Genomic DNA, 22896 nt, shown 5'->3' with positions numbered 1-22896 from the left:
AGTTTTGCGTGTCTCAGCTAAACGTTGTTTTTTTTTTTTAGTAGATAGTAATTGTTCAAGTGGAAAAAAGGAATAATAGATAGTTGGTTTAGACAATTTTCTGGTGTTTTAATAAATAGATGACGATAATTTAGGTTTTAAAAAAAATAAAATAACGAATAGCTAGCGTAGATAATTTCGAGGTTTGTTTTGATACATAGATGGTAATTGTTCAACTAAAAAAACAAAATAACGAATAGTTGGTTGAGTAGACAACTTTGAAGTGTATTTTAATACAGGGATGCTAATAATTCAGGTAGAAAAATAGAAGAACGAATAGTTGGTCTAAATAACTATATAGATGGTAATAATTTAAGTAGAAAAAATCAACGAATAGTTGGCCTATACAGCTTGGGGTGTGTTAAGGGAACAACAAATAGTTGGTCTAGACAACTTTAATGTATGTTGTAATACATAGATGGTGATAGTTCAAATAATTCGTTTAGACAGTTTCGAGTTGTGTTATAATACATAGATGATGATAGTTTAACTAATTTTTTCATATTTGATTAATCAAATAGAAAATGACTTCTCAAATGAGGAAAAACAAGTTTCATAAATCGTATTTAATTTCAAGCTCATTATCTCATCTCCACTCTCGTATTTTGACCACCCTAACTTTCCACGCCACACTCCGCTCTGTTTTCATTGAATTTTCTAGATTCATATTATATAACTCTTGAAAAGAAACCGTTTTCGCATAATATATATTCATTTTGATTTGATTTATGCGTCAAAATTTGAATTAACATGTAGTTTAAGATTTTTATTTTTCAAAACAATTATAACTATAAATATGTGATACTAATATCTATATGAAAAATTCTCATTCACCGTAAAATTAAAAGTCTAATTCTTTTTTTGAATGAATTAAAAAAAAATTACCACATAAATTAAAATAAATTCAAACTAGTTGAACTTGTGATATTTCAGGATTGCATGCAATAAATTGTATCTTCACATGAAAGTGTCAACTGAATTAAAAAGAATCTTGCCAACCATTGCTTTTAATAGACAATAGGTATTTATAAATACCAACAAAGCTCGTGATGAGATGAATATAATTTTTCTTATATTTTAATTAGAGTTTTCGAATTTAAATCTTCTAATATGAAAATAATCTTCCCCTTTAAATGAATCTTATGCGATGTGAATCTGAATTAATCAGAGAACCATTTCTTCTTAATAACAATAAATATGACAAATTGGCTGCTAAGAAAGGAAAAAAAACATATCTTAGTGGCAAATTGACATTTGGCTCCTAAAAGTAGACAACATTCTGTGCATATGGGGGACCTCTAAAATTTAGCTCGGAAATTTTAGTAGCTCACTTAGTTGACTATATTTTTTCTATTTTTTTTTTACTTGTTAAATTTGAATTTGACGCACAAATTAAGAAAATATTAATTATTATAGTGAATTTACTATGTTACCCCTATTAATTGATAGAATCACAAGTATTTTTACGCACTACATTTTTTAAAGACACTATCTTAATGTTACTCCTTCTGTCCAACAATAAGTATCCACTATTGACTTGACATACTCTTTAAGAAACAATAAATAATAGGGGTAATATCACTATATTATCCTTTGACTTTATTAAATTTAATGTTTTAAAAAATGTGTTAAATGATAAATACTACTACTTTTTAATAGCAAGGGTAAAATAGATACAAAAAATAAATTATCTCTTGATTTTCTAAAATGGACAAGTATTGGACAACTATTTTTAGTATAGTGGACAACTATTGTTGTACGGAGGAAGTAACAAATTGAGGGTATAATAGGTAAAAACAATTGTCCTTTCTTGATTTATCAAAAAATGACAAGTAAAAAAAAGAAAATTGGACAAGTAAAAAGGGACAAAGGAAGTATAAACTTTCATTTAATTGATGAGGATTCGATTCTCTACATTGTGATCCTCTACCCATTTCCATATCTCTAAGTAAATATCATGTTCTAATGAAACAAAAAATATTTAAAAATTCATTGCTTTTATACGTGTTGCAATAACCACAACTAAAAAATATATATTTTGCAATAACGAAATACATACATAGAATATTTATATTAAACCATGATATATTATACATATATTTTTCTCATTTAGCTATGATTAATTATCTATATTCTTACTTCATAAAATCATTACATCACTAATGTCGAATTATATTATTCTTTGTACACGTTGATGAAAATTTGTATCCACCAAACTGTGAGTTCCTAACTTCATTTAATAAAAAATCCTAGTTGTCGAAATTTTTCTTTTTCTTTTTCATCTGATGTTTGATATTTAATTTGAAATATTTAATTAATTTGAATATGTACCTCTTAAAATTTATTAAAAGGGAAGTGCCGTCCCCCCCCCCCCCCCCCCCCCTCCAATATATAACTACTCTAAATTGACAATTCGATTAGGGATAGAGTTAGCGTGTCAATAATAGATTAAAAAAAAATTAATAACTATTTATATTTTAAAAAATATAAATAATTTATCAAGAATTTAATAATTTTACTTATTTTTAAGAATAAAAAAATTATGAACTCTCAAAATTCTAATTCCGCTTCTGAATGACTTATGAATCGTACTCTAAATAAGCTATCATTGAATTGACAAATGAAACCAACTTAGTAACAAGATATATAGCTATCAATAAATGTGGAGTGTTGTTCTTTGTTGGAATTGTCTCTCTCTCTATATATATGTCCACCTTGCTCTTTTTATGATTTATATGGATGTAGGGTTATTTGTTGGGTTGTCAATAACTTTAGCCCATGCTCTCAATTGGTGAAAATACACTATATATTATAGGGAAAATGGTATGAAATAGCAAACTATTAATTCAAATTAAATATTATAGCTATAGTTTATTTTATTTGTAATTCGCAACAAACATTCCCTTTTTTTGCCATCTGATTCGGTATACAATTAGTCATATTATACATTTCAGTATAAAATGCATTTGTGTTTGTATAAAGCGAGAGAAATATATATACAAATACAAATACATATATTTTCGTCCTATACACTTATAATTATACAATTACATATCTTATTATACAAATTACAATGTATAAATGAATTTATACAAAACTGAACAGTTTGTATAAAATTGGATGTATCTAGCGAATTATACAAATCAAAAGCTCCATAACAAACATAAAATTTGCTATGAAGCGCAATTATGCAAACTATAGCTATAACATACAAATATGATTTTTATATTTGCTATATGTGACTATATTATATTCTAGCTTAGTAAAAAAAAAAAAGTAGAGTAAGTTTTATATATTGATAATATAAATAGTTTGTGTACTATTAATCAATTCCAACATCCTCCATGACATGAATCGTACAATTTACACCTCCATTAGATCAAATGATTGTTGAAACTCGTATTTTAAAAGAAACTGAACTAATAAAAACAACGATAGTGTTGCAGTTTCCGCGTCTAGATACCTTTAAAGTTGTCTGTTTCAAGTCTCGAAGTGCCTGAGCTCGAAATCTCTCCCATTGCAACGGGAGAGGATGCTGCACGTCGCTCCTGCTTCAATGAAGTTGGTAATCCTGAGACCTCCTGAAGAAAGTTGAATCAAAGCAAAACAATACTTAGGACCAATTACAACTACTTTATTGCTAGTGCACGAGTGATCCTTTCAGACTGTTTACAATGTTTCTTGAAAAGTAAAGTGTAAATATGACCAGAAAAAAACTATTTGAGACGACAAATCGCCAGCTGAAATTCAAAAGCAAGCAACTATATCATATGTTTTCTCAAAATATGAGCAGATCCACAACTAAAAGAAGGGCAGCCTGATGTACAAAAGCATCCCGCGTTAGCAAGGTCATGAGAAGGGCAGCACCCCAAGGGGTGTGATGTAGATTGTAGACAACCTACCCTAATGCAAGCATTAATGATTGCTTACACGGCTCAAACTCGTGACCTATAGGTCACACGGGGAATAACTTTACCGTTGCTCCAAGATCCACAACTCTGGTGTTAAATCAAGTTCAGTTGCTGTGGTATTAGAAGCATTGGGTATCAAAGAAACTAAATCAAATTCATTTTGACAAGAAATAAACTAGGTGTTGCACTCAAAACTTTCCTCTTCAATATGCAGTGAATTCATTGTTCGAATCTCAAGCTGGAGCTGCGTATGTAGTAGTAACAAACAGTTTTATCATATTCGGAGTATACAAAAAAAAAATTCTTAAGAAAAATATCCTATATATAAGCAGTATACCAAAAAGTAGAAAATCTACAACAGTATACCTTTATTTTTCAAATGATTCATAACGTCAAGTGCACCAATTCCAAATTGCAGTCCAATCAAATGATTGACGAATGCCAATATATCTCGTGGTCACAAAAAGTTTCCATATAAGAGCTTTTTGGACCACATGATGAATAAATATATTGAAAAGATCAATCTAACATGAATTGGTTGAGCTACATTCTCAAATTTGGACAAATAAAACTGTTGCATAGAGTTACATATATCATTTTGGAAGATGGTAGGGGATATCTGGAGACAATCCACCGGAGAAAATAAAGATAAAAGAGATGAGTAAGAACGGAATGCACGAAAAAAACAAAAGGGTTCTTTCCAACTATTTGTTTGGACTTGTGTAGTAGTCGAAGCAGTTGAAATATGGCAACTATAAGGGCATATTTTGTTGGGATCGCTGATTTCCTCAAATTTGGACGGTTAATACACTGTAATTAAGAAATTGTTCCCATGATATCCATAGAGCTAATGAAATTTCAAAAAACGCTTACTTTCATCAAATGTAGTCTCAGATCACAAGGCCGAACTTGATTACCAATGCAGGCCATAACAAAGTTTGAGTATTGAAACAGGACATCTGCAGCAGCTTGCTTCTTTTCTTTGACCTGAATTATACTCAATAGATTAAAGCTAATAGCAACAAACTAGAAACAAAAACTGCTAAGGAACTATATGCCTAGTTGGAAACCAAAGTAATTAAAAAAATCTATCAATATGAAAATTAAGGAAAAATATAAGTAGTAGTGAGGTGTCGGTATGGAGTTGCAACAGCTGCGAATACAGACTAAGCTAGGGGATGGACTTTTAATTTCATTCCATGGGTTCTGGGACTCTAGTATAAATCCGGTATTTCGGCATGAAAGTGACACATTTAGGTTATTCTTATTGAAGGAAGTTAGAAGCTCGGAATAATTTATAGTGTTGGTTTCATGTTTCGAGTCATGCTTACTTTCCTTAGTCAGACGAGTAAAATTCACTGATATATGCACTACTTGCTGTCACCTATCAAGCTTGGTGAAAATCCAAACAAAGCCGCCATATACTAGGGAATGTTTATCAATACATGAAACCAATCTTAAGAGGAGAGGAAGCAATGCTATATCTACACAAGACCTATATTTTGTTCTATCCTTAGAGAGTCGAAGGACTCTACCATCTGCAGATATATTATCAATCAAGTAGCATTGCAAATCGTATCGCAGCAAATAAGTTCATTCTTTTTCCTTTTCCTACGTATCTAAAAGCTTCCATAGTCATGGCAAGGAAGCATTGATCTTACATGTACGACTTATCTCTTCCATTCTTTTTTGGTGAGAAATGGCTGTCCTTTCCTATACTCTTTGGGCTTCTCCTAAACAAATTGAATTCTCATATTTCTTTCTTCAACTCAAAAGATCTTTTGAGTGTTGAGTTAGTCCTATTTATCTATCAGAGTTAAAGGAAATTGTCTTAGGGACAAAAAACAACAACATACCTACTGTAATCCCACAAGTGGGGTCTTGGAGGGGAGGGTAGTGTACGCAACCTTACCCTAACCTTGGGAGGTAGAGAGGTTGCTTCCGATAGATCCTAGGCTCAAGAAAAAGGTCTTAGGGACGAAAAGGTACATAATAAATCCGATTGATCCTCAATAAAGAACATTTTGTAATGTATGACTCGATATCAATAAGAGAATTGATGATTATTGTTCTCTTAAACAACATCATACCCGGCTTGATCCCACAAATGGAGTTTACTAAGGGTAGAGTGCGTGTACGCACATCTTACCTCTACCTCATGGAAGGGTAGAGAGATTATTTTCGATAAACCCTCAGCTCAAGTGCATCAAATCAATGTATTTACGGAAAAAGGGGATACGACAGTGAACAAAACATGTCAATTAATAAGAAAAGCAGTACACAACCTTCAGAGAAAAGAAACAGTAACAACATCAAAATAATGCAGTAACTGAAAGAATATACATATATAAGACTAATATTACGACATACACGATGCTCTCAGGCTCCACCAAGCCTAAACCCATCGAAATGCGAGTCAAAGCTCAACTACCTACTAACCTTCTACCCTAATCAAGGACTTTCATATCCTCCTATCTAAGATCATACACGCAATAATCTGAAGTTGCGATAACATATCATATGTCTAATCACCTTTATCGAATACTTCTTTCATCTATTTCATTGGATATGTATTGAAGTTCAACAAAAGCTTCAAATTATCTTCTACGACTGACACGATGCTTACAAGCTCCCATCAAGCCTAACGCGAGTCAAAGCTCAACTACTACTAACCTCCTATCCTAATCCGCAACCTTCATATCCTCCTATCTAATATCATGTCCTCGATAAACTAAAGTTACGCCATATCATGTATAATCACCTATCCCCATACTTCATTGACCTACCTCAACCTCTCCCCATTCCATATATATTGAAGTTCAATAAAGGTTCAATTACAAGACCTATATGAGATTAACCCTTTTTTTCCTCAAACAGTTTCAATTAAAAATTAGAGCAAAAAATTGGCAGCAGTAGTCACAAGATTAAACAAAACATACTAATAACAATGAAATGGAGAATTTTGTTACCTCGTAATCATCTTTCATGGCTGAAATCTGAGTTTCGTCATCCATCTTCTTCCCCAAATCATTAACCTCAATGCTTAAATATTGAATGAAATTGTGCTGTTTTTTTAGTTATTTGAGAGTAAATAAAATTAGCGTTAATTGAAAGACATGAGGCCCATTAGCTCAGTTGGTTAGAGCGTCGTGCTAATAACGCGAAGGTCGCAGGTTCGAGACCTGCATGGGCCATTTTTCTTTTTATATTAAGTTTTTATAATTATTCTATAAACGTTACACAATATTCAAGATTACAATTTTCAAAAGTCTTATAGTAAACATAAATATTATGACATGATTAAAACGACATTTTTTGCTTTTAAAAATTCTTACCTACTAAAATTTTGTATCTATTTAAACTTTGTTACATAAATTAAAGGAGGGTACTTCATAAAAGTTTCTGTTTTTTGGAAATAAACAAAAAGAAAGTTTACTGTTCGTAAACAAAACAGCCATAAATTGACGACGCAATAAGTTTATAAGCACTTTTAATTTATTTTTATTGGCTTACGAATACTTGACTTATAAGCATATTGATCCGACACATAAATAAGTCAAAAGATACGTGTATAAGTAAGTTTAACCAACTAAACGGTTCTAAAAACATCGTCAATATGTACAACTCTGGTATACCAACAAAAAGAAGACCTCATATACAGAGCCAAACTCAAATCATGGCATGCAATAGTAAACACAAGTTGGACAACTGACATTTTATATATCGCATTGAGAAGCAAGGTCAAGGGTAACTAGCACTAGTTTAATTTCTTTTTCACAACAAAAGGCACTATAAACCCCACCCCCAGAATCAAATTTCATCAATCTGCATCATTTCTTGACTACCAACTGAACTTGTTGGCCTACAAAAAAAATAAATCCACATCCCTATGATATAAGCACAATTATGAGAACAATAAGATTTGGGCATTCTCATCACTTCTTATCTTCTTTCTGTTCCTTGTCCTGTCGTTTTTCCTTGTTCTTGTGATTCTGCTATGATGAAATAGACCCAAGTGAGACGGAATGCTAATAAAAACAAAAAAGATACAACGATGTGTCTCGTTAGGTCTACTTAAACCCAAAGAAAACATGAGATTCACATTTAAAGTGTGTGACAATACAAGAAGCTAAAAGTACCTATTGGAATAAGGAATATGACAGGAAGAATACAAACTCCATATTCCTTATGTTGCCTTCCACCTCATTGGTCACCTCTCTTTCTTGCCTTCTGTTTCTTTCAGAATGATTCAGCCCGAAGGGTCTTGTATAAAACATAGTTACTTCAAGAATGATCGCAGCTTAGTCTAAAAGTATTTCTTTGATTCTTTCATCTTCATTTTTTGGGATCATTAGCAAGGCGTAAAAATTGAAATGCTCAAAGTATCCAACAAAAGGTGTTCCCCTGACCCAAAAAACAGTTATATATATACATCATCACTTTCAGCCAACTAGTCTGCATAAAAAAAGACCCTTGAATTGCCTTTTAGATGCACATTAATACACAACGCAGTAGGTGTGCCCAGATGTCTCTGGTGCCACAGTTCTTAGATTAACTTTACTTTCAAGCTCTAGACTATTTCTGAAACTCAAGGAGCGTGTCTGTTTTGGCATCTGAAAGAGCTAACATTTAACTTATTGTCGCCAGTAAACAAAGCTGATACATTGTTAGAAATCTACAAACAAATTGACCATATAACATGTAAAAGACACAGAGATTAGAAATAGACATGGCACTACACCAAAACTTTAGCAACATGCTTTTTAATATAATCTCATCAACCAAATTAACTCACCTCAGACTGACTTTGCATAGAAGCAAGTAAAACTTCGATTGAAGGGTCATTCGGATCAACACCTAGAATCTGGGTAGCAAACATACCATGAAATGAAAATCAAAGGAGAAATGAAGTTTGATACCCATAGGATAAGCAGATACTTTGTGATCATACTAATAGGAGCGTCATCTTTTACTCAGCATAGAGAACTTACTGAAGCAAGAATTGATGACACGAGTGACTGGTTTTCCAACAATTCAGTGACATTTGTCTCATCTTTTGAATTGTCCTGTATGAATAAAAGAAGATCTGCAAGCATAAGAAGCAACAGAACGTATCAGAAAAGCATAGCTTAGCACCTTTGCACGAATGGCTGGCATTGTAAGAAGAATTCTGCACAGTTACAGCCATTTGTAGCAATTAATGTTTTGATAGGACTAACCAAGGTCATCTAAGAGGTAATTAACAGTGACTTGCACCTTTTATCATTTAAAAATCATTTTGAATGATATAAAGGATGGCAAAGTATGGTAAAAAGGCAGTACTTCAAATATATATCACTTTTAAACACTGATAATCTTCTTATTTCAAATACATTATGCAAAGTGCAAACTATTTACAAAATGAGAGGGCAATTACCGGAACCTCCTCAAGTGTGAGACAGGCACATATTATAGAATGTATGTAACAACAGTTGGTAAAATTCACCATATACAAGAAATCAATTGAAAAGGCAAGTAAAAAGAACTTGACGTTACCAGTTCCAAAAACTTAAGAAAAGTATGTCTATGACCTAATGATATAAGCCAACAACAGAATTTGGCATGCCAATATAATAACCAACCTAGTAGCAACTCCCGATCTTCAAAATCTGCTTCTGACATGTCTGTGTCTCTTGTAGAAGTGTTGGAGGAAGAATCATCCCTCGACATTGCAAGTGCTTGTTGTAACAGGGAATGATCATTATCCTGTAAGGGATCAATTTATTTGTTCAGGAGTTAATTTCATTGGAGAGTAACAAAAGGCCAGACATTATAAACCTACAAGCTTTAACTCATTTTCTTGAAAATTTCTATCTCTACAAGTTTCTCTGCTAGGTATGAGAAGATAAAAATAAAATTTTTAGAAGACATCATAGTTACATATAAGTATGCTCCCTGTTAACAGTCTCAATGGTTGAGGGTACTGGCTATTGTCTCCTTATATGTCATTGGGCAATACTCACCTTGTTAGCTAACTTTTGGGGTGAAGTTAGGCCCAATATCCCTCTTTCTTCACATGGTTTCAGAACAAGACTCATCTCTATACTTGGTTTACCCAATGCTGGGCCCATCTTACATTGTCCATGCTCCAAATTCCCTTGGCATGTGGAGGAGAAATGTCAGGTTCCCACATTGCATTAAGGATATGGGTAATTGTCTCTTTATACTACTGCCTTGGGCAATGCTCACCTATGGGCTAAAATTTTGGGATTGTGTTAAAACTCAAGATCTATCTTCTTCACACTCGAGAAAATAAAGGATTTAAGTAACATCAACTACTACTACTCTGTATCAATCCCAAACAAGTTGAGGTTGAACATATGAATCCTAACTGGCCATGTTTCTTTTTTAAGCTCGACAAAATAAAGGATTCAAGAAATCCCACAAATCAATTTGTACATGACCAATAACTGGCTAACAAGTATAATTCCTCTTATCCTCCTTCCTTCACCCCCTCAACAAAAAGGCAAAAAGAGAAATAGTGTATATACATGCAAGTTGCAACCTTCCCAAATTTGGGCAATCAATAGGCACCAGCAACCAGGACAATGTGGAACTTAACACCTCACACATAAGGCTTGGTCTTACTTCCATACATGGTCGTGTGTAAAATCCCTACTAGAGATTCAAATTTCCATATAGTCTCAAGCTTCAATAGGCAGAGAAAAATTGAAGACAAGCCTTAAGGATTGCCCGTAAAGGACCTATCATTTTTAACATACATATGTCATGTGCCCACAAATGGAACCGCCAGTCCTCACCAAAAAAATAAAATGACAAACAAAAAATGAAGATTCGAAAGAATACCAGTTTCTTCTTTTAATATATAATTTTTCTAATAACTCAGAAGGTCCTCAAAAATTTCTAAAATAGTGAGACACCAACCAGTAGATCAGCTGCCTTGTTTTTAGTTTCAGACTTTCGGGCACTGACATTTTCAGTCATTGTAACGTCCTGGGAAGTTGACTGCATTTCTCCTTTTTCTTGTTTTGCAGCTTCTTGTGCAGCCTTCTTTGCTGCTGCTGCTTGTCTATCCCTTTCCTCCTCCATTGAAACTCGAAGTGCCAGAGCAATCTCAGGATCCAAGTTAGGATCAACACCAAAATCATAGCCAGACCCTGCACCAGAAGCAACCGCAGCAAATCTCTTTCTAGAGTCAACATCTCTAGTAAAGATAGGATTCCTGCCAATTTCAGATGAAAATATGATATGTTATGAAGATTATCTGGTGCAAAGTAAAAGATGGTAAAATATTGCTAACAACCTCCCTAGCACATCAGAAAGATCCCTAGCCCCAGGAGGAATATAAATGATGTGACTGTTATCATTGTTGTTAACTGCAGCAACTAATGCCTCCAGCTTCTCAGCCTTCCTTTTATCTTCTTGACCAAAATTAATAACATCAAGAGCTACTCTATGCTTATTCAACTTTCTTCCAATCATCTCCAAGACCCTCTTGTCTTCTTTAACAGGGCTGAACAAATAGTAAACGTCAATACAGAGACAAAAAATCAACAGTTGAGGCAGCAACAATTACTCAGGAAGAAGTCATCACCTGCCAGCAAAAAGAATGATCCTCTGATGCTGCTTTTTGTTTTGCCGATGCTTCAGAGCCAACTGTGCCACTTGGAGTCCAGCCGCCAAATTCATCTCACCACCGATATTTAATCCTGAGAAAGGTAAGAAAAAGCCAATCACATAAGAAACTGAAATGGAACTATTAAAAGGAGATTACTAGACAATATATAGTTAACAAAACATCTGAAGATGACAAGGATGTGAGTATCATACAGACATTATAGTGAAGTATACACTGGCTTTAGGAGAATCCTAGTAGCACAATTAGTTGTCAACCTGAACTTTCACCTTATTGGTGAAAATTTGATTCTCCACTTGTAAGTTCTTCCCCCATACCCTTTCCCCTACTAAAAAGAAGAAAAACAGTATACACTGGCAGTGGAAACCCTTCTCTCATCGGGCTAGGATCTATAGCCGATCGACTTGAGGAAAGTGCAGTCAGATTCAAAATCCTCAATGTCTTGTCTTTACCTTCACTTCGAGAGACAAGCACCGCATCTACACTGGCTTCGAGATTATCTTTCCACAACCATCTTCTTCAGTTGAATAAAATTAAAGTAATAGGGAGGCAATGGACGTTCTATTGTGATTGCAAGTAGATTAATACAACATATAAATGAGTAGTTAATAACTGAGGAAGTCAAATTGAGGATCTTACTGACTTTCTAGGCAGAAAATAAAAAAGAAATCCTCATTTTTTTTCCCAATCCTTTAGGCATTACCAGTCCTTTCAGTTCAAATTTTGGGCTCTTATTCATTACCGCTCTTTCCGTCTCCCTATTTGTTGTACTAATATGTTATTAATATCACATACCTGCAGGTCTTTATCCTACACCCATTGTTTCATCTTAAGAAAGTCAGCCTTCTCATTTCGTTTCGTTTTGTATCTGTCATTCAGCTGGCATTTAAAAGCTTCTGCCTCTGCCTTCGACAAATAAGGGACTAAAAATGCTATCAGACACTGTAGGGACAGGTTATCTTTTATTACATCTTATTAAGCAAAAGACACATTTTCATTCTCTCTTTTTCAGATATCACATACCTGCAAATTTTATGGATAACTTAAAAAAAATTATGAAGGGTATAAGTAGGTTTAATCACAGAAGATGTGGTGATATCAGGAATATTGGTAACCCTCTTATGTAAATCTTCTATCGGAGGACAAAAATGTAATTGCACAAATGGTAAAGAAGGAATACCTGAACTGGAAGAAACAAGTGTCTTTAGGCACACGCAAGTGAACACCAACAAATCTAGAGTACTAACTAGTAAAATTTGGAAAAACCTTTGTCAAGATCCTACAGAAGAGGCACTAGAACCGCATAGTGTCATTACTCAAAACCAATCACTTATCTCCCATACTTGTTCTAGTCATCATAATCTCAGAAAATTCTAGTAAGCCTAGATTCCATTAAATCTAATATCAAGATAGCAAGATGCAAAACCGATAGAAGTGATTTTAATGGCGTCTACAGAGCAATAAATTACTACGAAGAAAAGCATAGCCATGCAGAGAAGCTTACCGTTAATGCAAGATAACATTTCTCCAAAGTCACTGGTTGGAGTGATTAATACACGAACTCCTTTGCCAGCCATGGTTAATGCTCCGACTGTACTCTCAGAGTTTGCCTGCAAATCGATTAACCAAATCACACAATGGAACAATCAAGAGTATAGACTTGGTGCTTACTAAAAGGTAATTAAGAAATTGCTGAAATACACTGTAACGTCATTGCGTCAGCTATTCACGGAAATCCTAAGAAGAGTAAAACTCATGATCAGTAGGTATGGAGGACCATTGCACCCACTACTTAATGATAGTTCACAAACTTCCTATAAGTAAGTATTTTTTAGGAAAGTCTTCGACTATATTCACAACAGCGTAGTCAAAAACTCATTTGAGGCACACTTAAGCCCAGAAGCTAGATGCAAAACATGTTGAGCTTACCGCATCAAAGCACCTATGGCGGGGTGTTTCATTACCTATGGGCTCCCTCTTTAAGAGGATACTATTAACCAGTAACTATTTCAGTTAGTAGAGCACCATTGTTGTTCTTGAATTACATATATACTTTTTTATAATTTCTGCATTTGCATTTTCTTTCATTAAACTCTACACTATACTTGGTCCTCTTTTTAAGGTTCACTTCTCGTTTTGATAACACTGATGCATAGCAATTTGTATAACTCGAACACAATCAATTATGGCCAAAAAAACCGTCACCAACTATTCAAAGGTTGAATAAATTGCCTGGGTTTTAGCACTACACAAATGAAACTAACAGCATCAGATTGAGCTTCAAACCCTACACTATTAGTCTTTTCTAGGGTTCACTTTTCGCCGTTGATAAACATTGATACATAGCAGTTTTATATAACTTGAAGGTAATCGGTTATACCCAAAACGCTATCACAAGCAATTCAAAAGTTGAATAAACTACCTGGATTGTAGCACCACAAATGAAACTAACAGCGTCAGATTGAGCTTCAAACTTTACACTACACTTGGTTTTTTCTAATGCTAACATTTCGCCATTGATAAACACTGATAATAGCAGTTTTGTATAACTAAAAAACTATTGGTAATGGGCAAAACACTACCAACCAGGTGTTTAAAACCACAAATCGAAGTAAAAGCCGAATATTGTGCATCAAACCGGTTGCGCGAGTAATCACCATTACGCATCCATTCAGAATTATCAAGACAGATCATTACAGCCTGAAAAAAAAAACAGTTACGGAAAAAACATCAACAGATAAGCAAATTGTTAAACAGAAAACGCAAAATTGAATTTTACAGATTGAACTGAGTATTCACAACAACAAAAAAGGGAAGAATCTGACCTCCTCCACCATTGTTAACGAACATTAGAAGGTTAAAATTCTGCAGAATCAGTTTTTGTTTAAGCAGCATCAAAATGAAGTTTACTTGATGAACAAGTTATTACTTAATTTCCTTTTTAATCCGTTTAAAAAGAATAACATAATTCTATATTAAGTAATAATTTAATTTTAAAATAATTTATAGCAATACAAATATTATCACTTATTTTAGATTACAAGTTTTAAAAAATTTCCTTTCTTTCTTAAATTTTATGCCGAGTCAAACTAACTCAACGTCCCACCTTTCATTCCTTTCTGATACCATCACAATATATTATAGTATATGAATATACTTGAATAGTATGAAGGAGTAACTGTGCAGTGTTTTCATTGAAGGACGACTTCTTCCTCCTTGGTATCATCAAAGTATAATATACTCTGATGGTATCAATGAGTAACAATAATGTTTTCGTTGAGATTTGTTTGAGTCTTTCAATGAGATTACTCAATCATCTATGATATTATTACGGTATATCTACATGCTAGCATGGTATCATCGAGGTATGTTTCAATACCTTCGATATTTTAATTTAACAACAATTTTAAAAAGAGTCATAATTCATATACATTTTTAAAAAGTTTGCAAGAAGAGAAAAAATAAAAATAAAAATATATTTTCAACTAATTTAAAATTTAATAAATAAGATCATGCCTTTAATAATTTTCTCTTAATTATTTATTAAAAAAAGTCTAATCCTATATGATATCGAAGGAATATCAATGTACCGATGGAGTATCACATAAGATTAAGCTCAATCCTATATGATATCGATATGGTATCAATATACCGACGAAGTATCACAAAGATTATATTTTCAACTAATTTAGAATTTATAAAAATAAAATTGTAACTTTAATAATTTTTTCTTAATTTTTTCTTAAAAATGAGTCCAATCCTATTTGATATCGATAGAATATCAATATATCAATGAAGTATCACAGAGGATTAATCTCAGTCCTATATGATAATGATATGGTATCAATATACCGATGTGGAGTATTATAGAAGATTCATTCATAGTAGTGATGTTGATGTCATACAGACTTCATGCGTGAAATAAAAAAGAAGAAAGTAGAATAAGCGGGTAAATAATTTGGGCCATAGATCCATTAAGGGTAATTAGTTTGGGTCGGATCCAATTTGGATAAATAATTTCACAATGGTCTATTTTAGGTACTTTTCCCTATTTTGAGCTCATATTTATAAACTGAAATACATTTATTTAATTTATATTTAAATAAGTTAAATAATTTATATTTTAAATGAATAAATATACATGTATCTTTATCTTTTACAAATAGAAGAAGAAAAAATTTGAACTTTCTTTCCCGATCAATAACAACACACCTAATATATATCAACCCACCAGCTCACATTATTTATCCATCTCTTGACTCCATTTCGGTCGATGATCGAATCTCAAATTTAAGTTAGGGTGAAGTCAAGATTGAAAGTTGATGTTCGAGTATTTCATAACATATCATAATTTAATAGTCGAATATAGTTAATTTGACTTAGAAAGATACCATTGTTGAAGATAGTCCATATTACAAATGAAATCAAGAAGATAATTTTCTTATATAGTGTATAAATTAGTCATTGATTCGAGGCATTTTCTTATTGTATCAATAATTAAATTGTTAAGAATTGCTGATTAATTACTCATATTTATCAATTAATTAATAACTAATAAAACTAATTCATAACGTATAGATCGAATTGAATCACCTATAAACAACTTTACGTTTGATATTGTTTCTTCTTGTTAGCAAAAACTATTGATTATAACGTAACACAAAGTTATTCTATTTCGAATAGTTTATGGGTAAAATTGTCATTTTCACTCGAGTGCGATCCAAGCCCAACAGATTGCTTGACCCGAATCCTGCTCCATCTCTTCCGTTGTTGTTCTAGCCGCCATTTTTGTGAATTGGAGTTTTCATGGAGATTATGGAAAAGCATTCGTAGTTCGATTTATACAGTTTCTTTTGTTCATTGTAAAATTGAGTACAGAAACAACAATCTTTCAGCATATTACATCCACGATTTTTTCTTCAGGTATTCCGACGAACTTCTGTTTAATGCTTTCGTTTTCTTTCCCTTTTGTTAGTGTGGCGGCCGGAGGCGGAGCTAGAGTATTAGTTTACGAGTTTGGTTGAACCTGATAGCTTTATACCAAATTATGTATTTGTGTTAAGAATCTAGTTAATTTTAACAACAAACAAACAACTAAATGTCCCGGGGATTATTTTGTTGTAGTTACCGCTCTGTGCTCAGAGCTCAGTAAGCTTTGTTATGCTGTCACTTTGGTTGTGTTTTTTTTGGATTGTTTTTTCTTGAGCTGAGGGTCTATGGAAAACAAACTCACTATCCCTGGGGTCGGGTAAGTTCTGCGTACACTCTATTCTACTTTGTATAACTACACTGGGTATGCTGTTTGGTCTACATTATGTTTGTTAAAAATCTACTTAAATATAACAACAAACAAACAACAACGTGCCCAGGGGATTATTTTGTTGTAGTTACTGCTTTGTTATGCTTTCACTTCCGTTACTTCTTTTTGGACTGTGTTTCTTGAGTTGAGGGTTTATGGGGAAATAACCTCACTAATCACTATCTATGAGGTTGGGTTAATGTTTGTGTACACTCTATTCTCCCAAGACCTTACTTTGTGGAATTACTGTGGGTATGTTGTTGTTTTTGTTAGTCTACACTGGGTAGGTTGTTGGGTCTTGGCAGGGTGGGTGTACACATACCTTACCCCTATTTTTGTAGGTAGAAAGACAAAGTAGGATTTCTCTGTTTGAAGAGTTTTTTTCAAAGGAATAATGAGTTTCACGTTCTTGACTTGATAAAAGTTGTTGTCTTTTTTTAGTTTTGTGACGATGGATGTGGAAGAAACCTCAAGTTTGCCTCTGCCAGATGCTTTTCTTGATTTTCTGAATCAACATGACTTGGATCCTTCTATTTATACTGCCACCGATTCCATACCTCGTTATATAAGGTACTTTTTGCAACTTGCAAGCATGTCTAGTGCATTAATTCATTTTCTTTGTTAACATAATGTCTGTTAAATGTGATGTGACTAAATAAGTAGCAAATGCTGTCAGTTACTTCATTGTATGAATTCACCTTTAATTTCCAATGACAATAAGTAAGTTGGTGGTGATACTTTTTTACTTTTTGAGATAACAGTGGTGTCCGGTTCAACTTGGGTGCATTTCGACTAATTTATCGGGTTCGTACTACTTTCTATTAGTTCAAATACCGGGTAATTCTGTGCATTTGGTATGGAGGAAAACATTTTGCGTTGTTTTTTTTAAAAAGAAAAATCTATTTCCACCATGTGAACTAAACTTTTTTGGATCATTTTCTAGTGTTTGGTTGTGTATAAAAGTAAGTTGTCTATTGTAATCTACAGAATATTGTATATGGTACAATGATAGTGTTTTCGTGATATAACTAAAAGTAGTCAACAATGTTTACCTGTTGATTGAAGCAAGTGGAATAGTTTGGATATTTGCAAAGCAACTGATTTCTGTCCAGAAATAAATTGTCATTTTTCTCCTGTTGGTAGAAGATATTTTTCTCAGAGAAAATATCTTCCACCAATTCAAGATGACAAAACATCAGAAAATGCTTTCATTATGAGAAAATTTTCCGGAAGAACAGCATTTTCCTCTAACCAGTCACACTCTTAGGATATTAAAGGACGTGCCTTCACAAAAATAGATGTAAGAGATCTTCCGCAGACTCATGCTTGCACATTCTTTTCTTCTTGAAGGATAAAGCCCGGTTATGAGGATTTGCTTGAAGAAATTGAAAGTGATATTAGATGCAAGCTTGAAAGAGTTTGTTGGTTGCCCAACTTTTATCATCTTCAACCTGATGTTCGAATTGCTAGTTCGAAGGCATACCAAGAAGGGAAGGTGAGGAATCTTTTTAATAATGTCTCTTGGTGAATATGATACTCATGAGTCTTGAGATTATTATTCAATTTCCAGAATGTCAAAAATGCTCTTCATGGCATTTTTTCCCCTTAACATTCTCTACAGATTAGGCCAGATAGAAGTTTGTCTCCTGCTCCTACAAAAGTATACTACCCTTTTTTCTCTCTCCAACACTATCTTTATTTTTTTTTCTATTCCCCGCAATTGACTTGTTGGCTTTGTGGTTAGGAGAGTGTCGGCTAAGAAAAATTTACCCCGTAGTGATCAGCTTTATATTGGAACATTCCTAGTCTAGCGGTTGATTATAAAATATGATCCATTCCATTATAGTTGATGATTTTGAGTAATTATTTTGTCTTTGTATCCAGATGTATGGAATTGATGCAGCATCCGGAGCTGCTGTGACAGCTTTGGACATTGCAGTTGGGGATCATGTCCTTGATCTTTGTGCTGCACCTGGTAATTCCTGACTTGAATATGGAAAAAGTAAATTTCTATTATGGCTGTTGATTTTGGCACTTGGTCACCTCACATGTTACTAAGAATTTTGATTCAGGGCACAGTGTTAGCAAGAGGTACCTACCTTATTATGGATCTGTCAAGAGTATAACAACCTAGTGCTTCAAATATTTTACTACGATAATAGCCTAGGCGACAAAGAGGAAGTTCTGAGTGGTGAATCTCGTGCTTTGGATATTAAGAAATCTTGAGAATAAGTGGATGTCTTTAAAAGTATATTATTGAACAAATAATAGTGTATTTTAAAATAACTAAAATTCCTGGATCTAATCTTTTTTTTGACAAGTGCTGGACAAGGCCATAGCTAAATGAAGTATGTACTATATAGATATGAATTATTCATAGGCATTCTGTTCAAGTGTGAAAACTGAAGAATCCTTGATCTCTTTAATTGATCTGTAGAACCACGTGTTTTTCTGAAGCTCTTAAACTTCCAAGTACCATGTATAGACTTCTGATACAGCATTCCAATTTGTAACTCATTTGATATCTTCTTTTAGGTGCTAAACTTTGTATGATGTTGGACATTCTTGGCAGTTCGGGTTCTGTGACTGGTGTTGACATTGCAAAACATCGATTAGCGGCCTGTAGAACCATGCTACAGAAATATAGTCTTGGTGATCATTGTCGTCTTTTTGTTGCTGATGGAACCAGTTTTTCCCTTCTCCCTGTCAGGGTCCATTCAGGCTCTCCGTTGCAAAATGAAAATGGTAAAATGATTATCATTTAATACCCTTTAGTTGCAGATGCTTCTTTGTTTCTTAATAATTTTTGCTAAGTCTTTTTGGTCAGTCTTATTCCAAGGTATTTTTTTTTCTATTAATCTAGCGGATGAATTTGCTTCCGGAGAAAAATCTGAAGTATATCGGGAGTGGAAGTCTCGCAGACCATGGAAAGAAAGGAAGAAGGAAGCTATAGCTAGAGAAAAAGGTGTCTCCAAGCTATTCTCACCAACTCAAGAACCAGAGCTTATATTTTATGGCCGGTATTCTGGGGTGGTTGGGATGAGAAAAAATGAATTATATCAAAAGATGCCTATCAGTGAGGTTTTGCAGCTCGGCTATGACAAGGTACACCAAAGTTCCGAACCTCCAGATGTTTTCTATTAACCTTAATTTGTTTTTTCCCTGACTTGAAGGCTTATTTTCTTTTTCTAAAAACTTGATCCTCATCAAGTCAAGATTATTGTTTTGGTTCCTATTCAACAGTATGAACGGCTTTAAGATATTTTCTTATATTTTCCTAAATAACTACTGACTAGTTTGAGTTTAAGTCAGGTTCTTGTGGATGCAGAATGTACCCATGATGGTTCTATTAAGCATGTTCAGAAATTTGAGCAATGGGGCTGGACAACCTTCCAGCGCCGTGTGCTAGATGCAGAAAGAACCGATGATCTGACTGTCCTTCAGGTGCTGAAGTTTGCTTGTTTTCCCAGACTTACATATATATTTTGCCTTGAAAACACTCTGCCAATATTTGCTGCTGATACAGCTACTGATTAACAACAGAGATTGGCTCATAGCTTGTAAAAATTAGTATAATTTGGATAATTATGCTTGGTTCGTGGTGAGTGCCGAGTAGTAGTTTGAAACTGTTTATATAATTTATGTCTAACTTCCTTAATGATAATTGCCTTGTTACTAGAAAATAATAAAATGAAGTATAACAGTATATCAGATGAATAGGCATATCAAGAAGTTCATGGCACACCTTCATCTTATTGAGGAGACCCTAGATAGGAAGGTATGAAGGTCGAGGATTAGGATAGAAGGGTGTAGGTAGCCGAGTGTTGTAGTACTTTTACGTGGGAGAGGCAGGGGGTTGTCTCGTTTCATCTTCTCCTTAATTGTTAATCTTATCTTGTATCACATACTATCTTGTTTTTCTTTTTTTATTTACTACTACATATTACTTTATTTGCTTTGTTTATCTTGCTATTTTTGCGGTCGTTATTTCCTTTCTACTCTGATTACACTTTTTAAGCCGTGGGTCTATCGGAAACAACTTCTCTACCCCACAAAGTTAGAGTAAGGTCTACGTACATCTTACTTGCCCAGTTGCCCTAGATCCCATTTGTGGGAATACACTGGGTATGTTGTTGTTGTAAAAAAACATGAGAATGTACAGATGCAACTTTGCACCTCTTTGTGGATTCTAATTTCTTGTTAAATGTCTGTTGTCTGGATCACATATATACTATACTCGAGGCTTTAGATAATTGCATCTTCCTCAAGAATAGTCTCTAACTCTCAAAAAGCACGAGCATTCCCATAATGACAAGATGTGAGTATGCTATTGATTCTAGGTCTAACCTGTGCGTTAGTTGTGGAGATTTTCTGAAGAAAAGGCCATGGAAAGAATTTCAAAAGCAATGTCTCAGAATCACTAGATCTTATCTGGCATGCATATTGTTGCGTGATAAGAAAAAAAAAGACATTTCAAAGCTTATTGCTCTTCAATATTTTTAGAACCAGAATCACAATTAGGTATATCAAAATAAATTTAGTAAGTCACGTCCAAGTTTTGCCATTAATTCAGTTGTTTGTTCCAGGTCTTAGTAGCACTTTCGACTGTAACTTTAGTTTGGAGATGATTTTTATTGTGGGCTGCTAGGTAGTAGGTACTCTTTAATTAGGAAAGGCTATAGAAGAGGTTCCAGTCCCAAGCTGTAAATTTTCTTAATTCAGAGAAGTTGGTGACTGGGTTCTATCATCACAAAAAAATTGAGCTTGTTTCTTGGAAATGTGGTAGGGAAGATTCTGCAGTTCTATAGTCTTACATGTAACACTTGTTACTTCTAGAGGATGGGCATAATCTCTCTTCTGCTCCAGCTTTAGTGTCCTCAAAATTATCTCTCTTGAATAGCGGAATATTTCTAAATTTAGCCACATGTAGTTAAATTTCCACGTTTAAGTGAACTTTTCTCATCTCAGTGCTTCGTTCCTCATTCAAGGTTCTTCTCCTTGCTCAAGTTTGTTTCTCCCTATGTCTTTGCCTCTCAATAATTTATCCGTTTCTTGCAGCTGCAACTTCTGACTAATGGATTCAGATTGCTCAAAGTTGGGGGAGTCCTTGTCTATAGCACTTGCAGGTGCCCATCTGCTTGTAATCCCATGGCTACAGATCCTCTTTTCTTTCCATTTTATTAATACTCATAAATCCTTTTCGTTGTTTTTTTGTGTACCAAATAGTTTAACCTTTGCTCAGAACGAAGATGTGGTCGAGCTGTTCCTTTCGGAGAACACATCTGCAGGTAAAATTTAACTTTTGTAATAAGTCTAGAAACTGATAGCTTAAGGTTCTTGTAATTTCACAAGCTGGGTGCCAGATATAATCACATATGTGGTTAGCGTTGTTCATTATCCATTGCATATATACCTATTGTGAAGTTTCTTCATCTGCTGTTTTGAAAGTTGAACTTTTCGGAAATAAACAGCCTCTTGCAGAAATGCAGGTTAAGGCCGCATACAATAGACCATTGTAGTACGGCCTTTCCCTGAACCATGTGCATAGCGGGAGCTTAGTGCACTGGGCTGCTCCTTTTTATCACCCGGCTAGGGACTTCTAAGTTAATTGGTTTGAGGGGGTTGTAAGAGGCCGTCTAATGTAAGTAAAAGTTTAACAAAAGCCTAACACAAGACGGGTTTTATTCACCTGCATTGTAAATCATCATTAGAGTTCATATGAATTGCGTGAAAGACACCATTGATTCATATTCCTTGCGAATACAGGCATTCCTCATCTCTGGCACTTTTCTGTCTACCAGCTCCCTGTTTTTTGTTGTATTGATGCAGTCAGTTTTCTTATTTATTTTCAGAATTGTTGGCGATTACTGCTGCCAAAATTGGCCATGCAAGAGTGGTCGAATACAAAAAACCTTGCGATTTGATCCTTTGACATCTTGTACAAGCGGACTCTTTGTTGCTAAGTTCACAAAATTGGTGATTTAGTCAAAAGAGGTTTGTTCTAAACCCTA

The 22896-nt window shown here is 34.0% G+C and overlaps 3 protein-coding genes and 1 non-coding gene across 4 annotated transcripts; 2 read left to right on the top strand and 2 right to left on the bottom strand.

Moving 5' to 3' along the window:
• Nucleotides 1-3382: 3382 nt before the first annotated feature.
• LOC125830211 (uncharacterized) lies at nt 3383-6971 on the bottom strand. Its single transcript, XM_049509414.1, has 3 exons — nt 6920-6971; nt 4824-4937; nt 3383-3620 (listed from the first exon to the last, which is right to left on the bottom strand). Exons 1-3 carry the CDS (start codon nt 6962-6964, stop codon nt 3495-3497), a joined length of 285 nt encoding a protein of 94 aa, XP_049365371.1. The 5' UTR covers nt 6965-6971; the 3' UTR covers nt 3383-3494.
• Nucleotides 6972-7070: 99 nt separating this feature from the next.
• TRNAI-AAU (transfer RNA isoleucine (anticodon AAU)) lies at nt 7071-7144 on the top strand. Its single transcript has one exon. It is a non-coding gene; the product is annotated as a tRNA-Ile (tRNA).
• Nucleotides 7145-7885: 741 nt separating this feature from the next.
• Nucleotides 7886-14423, bottom strand: LOC125830167 (26S proteasome non-ATPase regulatory subunit 4 homolog). Its single transcript, XM_049509364.1, has 11 exons — nt 14412-14423; nt 14225-14286; nt 14009-14066; nt 13091-13196; nt 11545-11659; nt 11254-11463; nt 10875-11172; nt 9572-9695; nt 8942-9036; nt 8746-8814; nt 7886-7945 (listed from the first exon to the last, which is right to left on the bottom strand). The coding sequence occupies exons 1-11, from the start codon at nt 14421-14423 to the stop codon at nt 7886-7888; spliced, it is 1209 nt and encodes a 402-aa protein (XP_049365321.1).
• Nucleotides 14424-16335: 1912 nt separating this feature from the next.
• Nucleotides 16336-22835, top strand: LOC125830236 (uncharacterized). Its single transcript, XM_049509445.1, has 10 exons — nt 16336-16509; nt 17327-17455; nt 18236-18380; nt 18770-18860; nt 19421-19630; nt 19749-19990; nt 20198-20329; nt 21944-22011; nt 22112-22173; nt 22738-22835. The coding sequence occupies exons 2-10, from the start codon at nt 17337-17339 to the stop codon at nt 22815-22817; spliced, it is 1149 nt and encodes a 382-aa protein (XP_049365402.1). The 5' UTR covers nt 16336-16509; nt 17327-17336; the 3' UTR covers nt 22818-22835.
• The last annotated feature ends 61 nt before the right edge of the window (nt 22836-22896 follow it).

This window comes from Solanum verrucosum, unplaced genomic scaffold (genome assembly GCF_900185275.1).
Source record: "Solanum verrucosum unplaced genomic scaffold, falcon-dt-bn FXZP01000072.1, whole genome shotgun sequence".
Classification (NCBI taxonomy): domain Eukaryota; kingdom Viridiplantae; phylum Streptophyta; class Magnoliopsida; order Solanales; family Solanaceae; genus Solanum; species Solanum verrucosum.
This window is presented reverse-complemented; position numbering and strand designations above follow the sequence as displayed.

Excerpts from the sequence above, each read along its gene's own strand:
- LOC125830211 (XM_049509414.1), bottom strand. The coding sequence starts at position 6,964 with ATGGATGACGAAACTCAGATTTCAGCCATGAAAGATGATTACGAG. Across the intron at positions 4,938-6,919 it reads CCATGAAAGATGATTACGAG|GTCAAAGAAAAGAAGCAAGC; the intron begins GTAACAAAATTC and ends AGTATAATTCAG. Across the intron at positions 3,621-4,823 it reads TGAGACTACATTTGATGAAA|GAGGTCTCAGGATTACCAAC; the intron begins GTAAGCGTTTTT and ends AACTTTCTTCAG.
- LOC125830167 (XM_049509364.1), bottom strand. Across the intron at positions 9,037-9,571 it reads AGATCGGGAGTTGCTACTAG|ATCTTCTTTTATTCATACAG; the intron begins GTTGGTTATTAT and ends TTATGCTTGCAG. Across the intron at positions 8,815-8,941 it reads TGTCATCAATTCTTGCTTCA|ATTCTAGGTGTTGATCCGAA; the intron begins GTAAGTTCTCTA and ends TTTGCTACCCAG.
- LOC125830236 (XM_049509445.1), top strand. The coding sequence starts at position 17,337 with ATGGATGTGGAAGAAACCTCAAGTTTGCCTCTGCCAGATGCTTTTCTT. Across the intron at positions 19,631-19,748 it reads TCCGTTGCAAAATGAAAATG|CGGATGAATTTGCTTCCGGA; the intron begins GTAAAATGATTA and ends CTATTAATCTAG. Across the intron at positions 19,991-20,197 it reads TGCAGCTCGGCTATGACAAG|GTTCTTGTGGATGCAGAATG; the intron begins GTACACCAAAGT and ends AGTTTAAGTCAG.